This window comes from Rhopalosiphum padi, chromosome 2, assembly GCF_020882245.1.
Source record: "Rhopalosiphum padi isolate XX-2018 chromosome 2, ASM2088224v1, whole genome shotgun sequence".
Classification (NCBI taxonomy): domain Eukaryota; kingdom Metazoa; phylum Arthropoda; class Insecta; order Hemiptera; family Aphididae; genus Rhopalosiphum; species Rhopalosiphum padi.
Genome location: NC_083598.1, coordinates 56,211,956 through 56,224,053, shown reverse-complemented (window position 1 = coordinate 56,224,053; position 12,098 = coordinate 56,211,956). Strand labels below are relative to the sequence as shown.

The 12,098-nt window shown below is 29.5% G+C and overlaps 1 protein-coding gene across 1 annotated transcript; it reads left to right on the top strand.

Annotated features, from left to right (window-relative positions):
• LOC132919013 (uncharacterized proline-rich protein-like) lies at positions 1 to 638 on the top strand. The gene is made up of 2 exons (XM_060980365.1): positions 1 to 127; positions 220 to 638. Exons 1-2 carry the CDS (start codon positions 82 to 84, stop codon positions 636 to 638), a joined length of 465 nt encoding a protein of 154 aa, XP_060836348.1. The 5' UTR covers positions 1 to 81.
• The last annotated feature ends 11,460 nt before the right edge of the window (positions 639 to 12,098 follow it).

Sequence of the window (12,098 nt, the reverse complement as noted above, 5' to 3'; positions counted from 1 at the left end):
CATACATTATTTTTACTTTAATGATACGTATGTGCTATATGCCACACTTTGTTCGTTTGCTTAGATGATACTGAAAAGTCGATGCGGAAGTGTGGATCATTGAAAGCGTGGAATGAAACCCTAGAAAGTAATAAATTTCTATTAAACGTTTTTATGATGTATTTACGATAAATCAATATTATTTTTACTACACATGTTTTTGAATGTTTTTGTTCACAGGAGATGTAATGAAGAATACTTTAAACATCAGTGCATTGAATCATTCTTCGCAGTCCTTGGAGTTGGCTAGTTGCCATGACTTTGGGTCAACTAGAATGCCTTCCCCCGATAACTACTGTTGCAGTCGACCAGATACATTCGGAGTTTCAGCGGTGAGAAATAATAAGTCTTCCGTGCCGAAACCACCGGATACGTATTTGGTACCAACGACACCATTATCTCCACCACCTCCACCACCTCCACCAACACCACCACCGGTTCCTAAAGCGCCACCACTGCTGTCGTCGACGTCACGGAGTACGCAAAAACCTATGAACACAGCCACCGGTGAAAAAGTATACTATCGCATTCCGATCACGACGGACATTTTAAAATCCGTTGTGCTTAAACCGGCCGGCGAGAGGAATCGCAAACACTGAATTTTTCCCTAAATAGTTGCATTGTGCAAAAACGATGACGTATAAAACGCGTCATATTGTTGTTGATTGTTTATCTATACATAATATAAAACTGTTAATACCATAAAAGTGTACCTATTCTATTTCTATTCAATGTTTTTGAATTATCCGTAAAATACCGATTTTAGATGATTATACCTATCTGAAACACGACAGATGCCAATCGGAAATATCAATTGTTTTCAACATCCCTCATTTTACGATATAATATGCCGAATGTTTCTTCATACGCGTGTTTGAAAAATATCACTTCATCCAATAGGCGATTACTGTAGCAAACAACATTTTGTTCAGTTGTAGTCAATATATAGTAATTATGACTTTTCTTATAAACTATTTAATTTATACTATTTGTTATTATTCATTAATCATTATAATTACAATTTTACGACGGTTATTTTAGTTGTAATTATATTTTTTATATTCTGAACGGAGTGATGAATGTATTGATTTTACAATGATGTGTGTGTGTTTTTTTTTGTGTCTGTCATCACGTTTTGGAGTAGTTATACTGTTTTGATTTTTGACTTCAGCCCCTCTTTGAAAAAGAAAATGAATCTAGTTGATACTTTAGGGATCAAAAATAAAAAAATTTCAATATTTTTCAAAAGCGTCAGGAAAACACCTAAAAAAGTAACAGAAGAACGGTAATTTTTACGCATAACCAGTTTTCGACAAAATCGATTTTTTTATTTTGCTGTAACTCAAAAACGATTCATTGTAAATACTTGAGATTTTCTCCATGTGTTATATTAGCGTTATCTATTTACGATTAAATTTTTAAATATTTTGGCTTTAACTGTTTATAGGCTATGGAAATTTTCGATTTTTGGAAATTTTTTTTTCTGAAATGCTCCAAAAAATCTTCAAAATTGAATACAAGGTATATTAAAGTTGTCCTTATCATAGTAAAAAAAAAAATTAAAAATCGTTAGTCACAATTTTTGTTTTTTAGTTAAATGTTTACGAAATATGTAAAAGACGTGAAATTTTCAAGGAATTTTGAAGTTAAAAATTCATAACATTTCTATGATTGTATAAATTATACCTCTAATTTATACCTAAGGTTAAAAACCCCAACACAAGGTTCTCCTTAATTTTTTCTTCAAATAACTGTAAAAAAAAATTATTGCGTTAATATAGAAAACATTTTATGAGCTTATGAAATTTAATTTTTTACGAAATCGCTTAAAATAATGATAAATTACAATTTAAATAAAGGTAATAATATAATATATCCTACTAATTATCCTAAACCGACAAATTATCTCCGTTCAGATTTTCAGAATCGTTTTTCGTATACAATGATACCTGTCATTGCATTCAAATTTAACATATCCATTATACTCATTATAGTGACCTACTATGCAGTAGATCGATTTTAAATAACAATATTTCTTAGAAATTATTTTTTAAATATTTTATTGATATTTATAACACATTTTAGAATTTACATAATTAAGTTATTTAAGAGTTAAGACTACTGAACAAACTATACTTGAAACACGGTAAATTTATAAGATAATATTACAAATATTAATTTTGTATTTAAATTGAATAGGTAATTGTTACTAAAAAAATAATAATACAGTATTGATGATGATGTATTATACTTCAACTTGATCTTTTTATAACGCATGTTTACAATATAATATAAATATATCATATGGATAATAAATATTAAATTGAAATTACTTATTTGTTAAAAGACCACCTTAGTAAATTATGCAATGAATCAATTCAATTTATTATCATAACCTACAACCTAAAATAAACCGCATTTTTTTTTATACCATGACAATATAAATAATGGATGGAATCTGATCAAATGTCAAGTCATATAATATAATTTTTAATAATTATGTCTTATAAAAATAATTTGTTCATGAACGTTATGTATTATAAAATATATCTAACCTTATTATAAACATATATGAAACGATAATATTATAATAATATTATATTATTATATAACAATACTTTGGTAACAATAATCATTTTAATATTATGCAATCGATAAGTTAAATTAATGATCACGATATAAATCGAACATGTTGGGTTTGTCAACAGTATAATATAAGTTGGTAGGTACCTATGTCGTGTCTACATTGTTGTTGTTTCTTTTTTATCTGAAGCTCAAAAAAGGTAAATTAAATGAGTAATCACCATGTCCCATACTCCCATGTAATATTAATATAATAAAAACATTCAAATCACGTTTTGCTTTTTACACAGGAATCGTGCTTAATTACGATTTTATCGAATGAAATTATGTTTTCGATAATTTTTTTTTATCATGAGAACACACGCGTAATCTTCGTTAAGTACGTACATTTTAATATCGTGTATTGTTTTTATTGTTTGATTATAAAATTAATATGTTCTATGTTTTACTATTAAACTGCAATGCGTATGTTTAGTAACTGCTAGTGAGCGTTGTGCTGGATACTAAGCTCGTTACACTTTTAAATGTTTACGACGTTGCACGTTTATCAAGTCCAAGTGAAGATTGATATTGAGAGGATGGTTAGTAGTTTAGTTAGTAATGTTATAAAGTATCGAATACTTTACACTTATAAAAATAATAATGAACTCCCATTCTTTACAGGTTATTACCTAAATTGTTAATAAAATAATTTTAATTAAAAGATTTTTTATTCTGTCATCATCCAATCAATGATAATCAACATTATGTACTTTTATAAATAAATATCGTAGTAAAATTGTATTTTAATAAAAAAAAAAATGTAAATTTATTTCTTGATTGGACTCTCTCCCAACCCTCAATATCAAGAGAAAAACCTGGCTGTCCACTGGCACTGGCATTTTATTATTACATTTACGTTAACCTTACTAAAACAAACAAACAAATATTATCTTCAAGCTGGGAATGACGCAGAAGCCTTCGGCAATGTTACCGATTGACATTTTGTATTTCAACGACGGATTTATAAATCAATAAGAGGTAATATCCAGTCATGATGTATAACTATCCTTTAAAAAAATAATACGTGCTCTACTATAATTTACAACGTTCACACAGTAAATGTACACATTTAGTTTTTACCTGTATTACCTATATACACGATAAAAATAATAATTTATTTCCAATAATAAGTATAGATTGACTAAAGGTAGTATTAACATTTTAAAAAAAGTCTTTAAAAAGAATTTAAGTATCTACCTATGTGAAAACTGTACTGTATTTGATGTTTAAAAGTTTTAGCGAAGTATAAACTTTTAAGTGAAACTTATCAACAGTTAATATTAGCTTATAAATATAATACGCTTTAAGTTGGATTTCTCCAACTTGTGTCGTTTTATATAATACCTGAATATTAAGCATTCTCTAGATTTTAAATTTCATTTGGTTTACGTTCTTTTCAAATGTCAGGTTTGCCTGTAAATCATTTATACTTATGGTTACTAATATAAGCATATTGAATCATTTGGCGATGAAATAACCGATAGAACTAACAGTAAATTCGTTAGTAGAGAGGATTAGAGTTATTCATGTAATTATAAAATAATATACTCTGTAAACGTACTAATTATAATTTTTCGATTCAAGATTTCAGGATCGTTACTGTATTTGTATACAAACAACATCCTAAATAAAACTATATTTTTAATTTATACTGGAATTGAACTATCGAATACTCATAGACTATGAGTCATAGTCATTAGCTATACTATTCGCACATTTTACCTCCACCACATTTACAGTAAAACCACTACACGTGGACAAAATTAATGTTTAATTTTCAGCATATACAAATATGTTTTGGAAAATCGACATAAAACAAAATATATAATAATTAGTTATAAAATTATACACTCGTATAAAATAATGGCAGTAGCCAGCAGGGAGTATAACCAAAATATTTTATTGATAATACGACCAGCTTATTTCTCAATATTTGCATTTCGTTAAAACAAATGGAAATGCGTTTGTTTTTAATTATAACTTATTGTTATAATTAGTGAAATTGTATTATTGTTAACTCAGCTATTATTATAATTTATTTATATATCAACTGATAAAGTAGCAATATATTTATTAAACACCATGAACGAATTAAATAACGCGTAGGTACTAATTTTTCAATGAAACAGGAATATTTAAAAAATAAACCATTATAACTACAAAATAAAATAAACATTCACATTAATTAAGTTTAAAGCTCAACCATATATATTCATCATTATTCAAGTACCATTTTACTAAAACATAAAAGTCATTTATTCAAATATGTACTTTGTACCTTAAATTAAATATTCATGTCAAAATATTAATACTCAAAATCTACCTACTCCCCCATTGTGTTTACTGTATTTAGTTAATATATGATTTTATCATAATAATTACTTATGAGTCATTAATAAAATATCATGTGTTTAATTTTTACAGTTAATTAATATATTTTTAAATGCTCATTGAAAAAAATGATTAATAATTCAATTTTGTATTTAATTTATTAAATTTAAACATTTTTTAAAAATATCTATATTACAATTGTATTTATACAGTAATAAGTACTAAACATTAATTAGCAATAACTAATAGATTATAAAATACAGAGGTAAATTTAAAAAATATACTGTTACCAAAATAAAAAGTTTAATTTCTGAAATAATTTTTTTATACATGAATAATTAATTTGCTGACCAATGACTAAAATGTTAATATTATTATACCATAAATTAACAGTAACATAAATAATGTGTTAATTGTTTACCCAGGAACAAGATTTATATTTTTTCCATCCATATATGGGAAGCTATATTTTTTTCACTTATTTTAATAATAATATTCTATAAAATACACGAAGAACATAATAATTATGTGATTATGTGATTTTTTTTACGTTTACTATAAAAAAGTGATAAAATTTACAACTACTGTTGTACACAATAATTGAGTGTAAAAATAGTTTCAAGATTAAAGCTCTTTGTGTTAAGTTCATAAAATATTTAAATCTTTATTATTAATTTGTCCTATTTAATATAATTCAATAATATCTGTTTATAAACTATATAAGTCATATTGTTTCTAAAATGCAACAAAAATAAGTTCTACAATTAAATTATTCAAAGTTTAAATTAAAAATTTACGAAAGAATTTAAAATGTTTTGTTTATAAAGTTTATAGTATCAAACAAATAAATACATTTAACATAACACAAAATCAATGCCTATCTATTCTTTATAGGATAATGATTATGTTTGTAAAATTAGATCAGAATAATTACTTATTGTAAAATAAAATTACCAGGTTTATAGTCTTTAAACAATTGACTTTTAAATAATAATTAATAGTTTAATGAGCTCAGGTTAAGAATTAAAAAAATTAAATTCCATAATAAAATAAATGTGATTCTTTGTCTTGAAATGATTAAATGTAAAATACTATTATGATAAAATTATAAATTCTACCCACTATTATTTTTAAAACCTTATTGGAAAATTTAAACGATTGAATACTTATTTCATATCCTTAAATAGTAATATTACTATTGAAATAATAAATTATATTATGTTTTAATTTTATTTCAATTGTATATAGTTATTAAAATAGAATTATATTCAATTATTCTATACGTAGGTACATTATTATTAACTATACAATTGTAATAAAATAAATAATATAAGAGTGTCTACATACATGATATACATTATACTATATTATGCTAAACGTAAGATTACTATTTTTTGATAACGTAATAATTTACAATGTGAAACTAAAAAAAAATAACACAGCAGCTTAGTAAACGGGTGTTAGAGCGTCGACCAAACGAATTATAAGCGTCGCATACTTAGGTCGTGTACAAGACGGTTTACCGATTATACCGTATGGTAATTGGTAGTACCTATATAACATCACAAAATCAAAACGTATGTATACTATGTTCGGTATCGAATACCTAACCGTAAAAACGCGATCCAATGATCTCGGTGGTGGGTGAGATATTTGTTTACATATAAACACGCGAGATTTATCAATAATGACAACATTACTATCCGCCGTCGTCTGGTCCTGGTGTGTATTTGATAGATTTACGAGTCGAGCGACGCCGCACGCGTAATAATATTATAACGTCCGACTACGGTTAGGTTCGTTATTATTATATATACGCGATATCGGATATACTGTATAATAACTCATTATTATTTCCACCGGCAGAACCATAAGCCACACCGCGTTCATTCTTCCGTTCGTTATTATTATTGTCGTCGTCGTCGTCGTTGTTATTATTAAACGTCATATTATATATATATATATACTACTCGCCTAGACTTTTTATTATAAACATAAAATTTCTAATATCGTTATTATAAGGTTACAATAAATAATAATAATATGTAAATGTCGGTGGGTATACGAACAACCCGCAGTATATCCGTGTGGCGGTTCGGGTTTGCGATGACGTGATAAACGCACATCTATCAACGATGGAAACGCGCGGCGGGCGCAGCGGGAGAGGCGCGCCACGTCCACCGCAACCGGTTGTGTATGGCGCGCGTTGCGTGTTCCTCGGTCGGGATGCCTCCGATTCGTCCCGGTCCCGGTCCCACATCCAAGTCCTGGACCGTAACAATAATAATAATAATAATAATAATAACGCATAACTCGTAAGGTATATGAGTATATGACGTTACGATAGTGTGTAAGAGTATCGCGTGACGACCGCCGCGCCACTAACAAGTAACAAGTTTACACGTCGTCCGGCGGCGCGCACGGTTTACGGATCGAATAATTTATCGCCTCATCTGTGTCTATACGACCGCCTAAAAAACACAAACCAGATAATATTATGTAGATATATATATATATAGTCGCTCGCGCACGATATCGTAACGTTATAAAATATATATGTGGTTTGAATAAACACCATTGTGTTATGATGTTTGAATATCATATACATATAATAGATATATAGATATATATATAATATAAAACCGAGATGAAAATATTTAAACCGCGGTCGTGTAAGACCTATACCTACGTTTTTAGAAGTTGAGTAATCGACGAATTCTTATATCGATACCCGCGTGTAACGAATATTATTACATATTTTGGTTTACGCGGTGTAATTATAAACAAAAACGTATCGTCGATGCGGTCGGAATACGTCTGTGTACCATCTTCCCCACTGACTTATCAATATTATTGTGTGTTTGTATAACGACTCACGTATGTGCATGTTGTATTTAAATATTTCTTTTAAAAACCGTGTTCAATTTAAATACACGTCGTTAAAATTATTTTAAACGTCAGCAATTTAATGACGAACGTCTTAAAAGTTAAATTTATAACAAACACGAGTTATAAATAAATCGGTTCGATCAATAATTGTTTTTATTATTATTTAACTTAAAGAGCTAGTCGTGAATATATTAAATATTAAAACTATTTAAAACTGTCCTAAATTCTTCCCCCAAGAAATAAATTAGACACAGAAATTAGAATAATACTTAGAAATATAAGCCTTAAAGTTTAAACTAAAATATAACAAATGTTATGCATAAAAAAATAATTTTAATAATAATATGCTACAGCCATAGTCTTGAAACATTTATAAAAAAATCGATATAACTAAATTGATTGAAATCATTTTAAATAATCTTTGAATAAATAAAATAAATAAGCTATTGTTTAAACTTAACAGATTTAGTTATAGTATGTATAGAATTTCAAATTTGTACAGTAATTGCTTATTTATTTTCAAAGTAAATCAGATAATTGTATCATGTTATTTAAAAAAATTATATCAATTTAATATAACTTTTAAATTTGATTTAACACTTGAACAGTTTTTCTGTCAAAATCTTAAGTTTTTTTAAAAAAAAATTAAGTAGATATATACAAAATTAAAAATTATTAAAAACAGGAGTACAGTATCAAATCGTTGTGCGATTTACTTTACGTTCGTGTAATCAGGAACTATGAAAATATAAAATGCTTCGTGGGCACCAATTAGATACTTAGATAAAATGTCTAATTTATATTTTATATGTTCCATTATTCCATTCCATAGATAAATGAATAACTTCCTCTTTGAACATTTGTCGTCTTATTAAATATATTATACTACTTTGACACTAAAAACAATAACATCAATTAGCTAAAAAAAAATTCTAAATATCTAAATCGATAAAATACAACATAATAATATCGTAATTCTTACTTCGCTTCACTGAGAATCTTTTTTATTTTTGTGTAAGCACGTACGATGCGATGAACTGTAATAATTATTGAATTTCTTTGGGACTTGGGTAATAATTTGAATTATATTAAATATTTATATACTAATTCAATATTGATGTAATACAGCGGTTCTCAAACTTTTTTTTTACGTACCACTTAGGTATATTATCAATCAGTCGCGTACCACTAATAACTAAAAATAGAACGATTCAAATTCCAAATTGTACAGTTAAATACATTATTATTTTAAATAATAAGGCAGTAAAATACTACAACTACAGTATAATTATTTTTATTTATTATTCTTTTAAAATAAGATAATATGAAATAAATAATTGAATGGGTTTATTATCCAAAAACGGCCCTCCACGTACCACCATGTAATAGTCTTCGCGTACCACAGTTTAAAAACCCGCTGATGTATAATATACCTACAAGATACCAGGGACGATCCACTCAAGTTTTAATTTTTATAAAAATGTCATTCTTACATAATTTAATGTTGCAAGACAAACATTTTGAAAAAAAAAAAATTTTTCACAATTTTTATTGTTATAAAATTGTATTTAAAAAAAAAAAATCCATAAATTTCAGAATATTTGTCGGAGAACTTTGATACGTCATACATCGTACGTCGTGTCGTATTGTAGATAAATTTATTATAATTTGTCATAAGTGATGTGATAATATCACGCGTAAACACTGAAATATATCCTACTTTGGTATTATAATATGTTCGTTGTCATTCAATTTCGTATTGCAAAACATAGGATTATAAAAAAAATAACATTTAAAAAAAAGTTAAGACTCTCGTAATATATTCAGTGTAGACACCATTTAAATGGATCACTATGAGTACATAATATATACATAATAGTAATACAGTATGGTAAAATGGTAAATACTTCCGTTAAATCGTTTGATTAGCGTATAGGTACATTGTATACAATATCGAATAGTTTCATTTATTTGTTTGTAAATTATATTATATAACCGTTTACGTGGTTCCGTCGATGGGTAACCACAAATAACTTAATCAAGTCGTCGTAATATTCACATGGGTTTTAATCCCGGTCCATTAAGTACCACGATTTCGGGTACACAATGACGACGGTCCGTTGCACACAACCGTGATTGAGTTGGAGCGGTCGCACTATACACGTTATATAATGACGATGTGACGCGCTCCGACACCACCCAGGTGGACGGGGTTTAAAAGCCCCTTGACCCATGTCCTGCAGAGTCACAGGTGCCGGGACGCGGCCGAGTCGGGATGAACGAGGGAGACGATTCGGTGGCGGTAATCGTGTCGTCTGCGAAAGGAGGGTCCCCGAGACCGCGACAAGGGTGACGCTCTACTGGACATAGTTTTGGTTTTTTTTTCTGTGTATCGTCCACCAAAGAGAACACATGTATTCAAATCGTTTTTGTACAGTATATAGTGCATACGCTGTACCTGTACGTTATATATATATATATGATCCGGTTTAATGCGTGGCTTTAAAAAAACGCCAGTTCAAACTGTTTTAAGCTTCGGCTGTAATTACTATATATAGGTACACGAGATAATGGCGTTTTTTTCTACATAATATTATAATACGTCGACGTTGAACTCGAGACTACAGATATTTTTTATTTTTGTAAAAGTTTGAATACGGCACAATATAATACCTACGTGCTACACATTATTACTATGATGTATCTATATACACCTACATATTATATACGTATTGGAGTATAAAACTAATATTATTATACTGTAAATTTGAAGACAGGAGTTTTCGCAGAAACGAATCGTTGGCATTTTGATCGGCTCTATCGAGCGATATTCTTTCCAGTTAAACTCGATAAGTGTAAACTGTTAACATTAAACGACCGCAGCACTCATCTAGTGGGTTCGCGGAAAAACGAGTTAGTTTCGAAACAAACCTCATTGAACACCATTTTAACGTACTGCGGCCTATACATATATCATATATATATATATATATATATATACACGAGCGTACGGCCGAAAACACAACGACTACGTTGCCCTTTTGTATTTATACGCATTATTTTACACGGTAGCCACTCATATAAATTATATACCTATATATACACAATAGTACTACGCGCACAGAATATATGTGTACTACGCAGACCGAGACCAGAAAACTATTCCGTGTGATTTCTACTTCATTTTGGCAGGTGGGTGGCAATTTGTGTACATTGGCGGTAATTTTTCTAATCCGGTTAGCGTGACTATACCCGAAGGTGGCTCCCCAGAGAGGCCGTCTTCCGTCTCGTCTTTATTTTTCTCTCTCTGCTTTGATAAACGACTCAGATCCAACGTTAAATGTTGTTAAATTAATCTTTTTTCCGTTTACACGATTATATTATATACATACATAGGTTTACGTATAGTCAGAGAGAGATAGAGAGAGATAGAGAGAGAGAGAGAGAGATTGAGAATCAGGCGCATGAGTAACGGCTATCGAAATAACTATATAATATAATAATACGTACGCGGTAAAAATAATTCCAGTCATATTTTGTGAAATTTGGATAGGTACACCTATATTTGTACGATTAATCCCACGCACAATAATCGCATTTCTCTTGCACTGCGAATCATTTTTCTCGGTCTTCGCGTGCGTTTACCGTTCACTGCAGCTATACATACATATATATATATATATATATATATATAGTCACGGCAACACGTACATTTATAAATCTCTGGAGCGCCAAGATAAATCCGAGCGATCATCGAGACTCACGAGGTAATCCACGCGGTGTTCGACTGTTCAGGTCGTTGAAACGTTAGTGAATTTTTTTTTTCCAGAATTCACGACGTTTAAAAATCCACGAAAACCCTCTCGCTCTCACACAATTACAAGCCCAAAATCGTTTACCGTATTGTTCTAACACGTAAACCGTATTGTCGCACGTATAATGTAATATATCGTTGGCGAGGCCAAGCCGTTATTTCGCGTGCATGACGTCACGCGCATTCGGTTAAGTGCACCGCGCGGAGAGTAAGAAAAATCACATCGCGTCGTCGCCGATCTCCGGAGCGGAAAACCCCTTATTTCTCCCCGTCGAGCGTACGCGACTACACGACGTTCGGGGGGTGTTTGTGATATTTTTTCTCCCGTCTTAATTTCACAGTCCGGTACGTCCGGGGCCGGATCGGGACGTGTGTAATCTGTATACGCACTGTATATAGT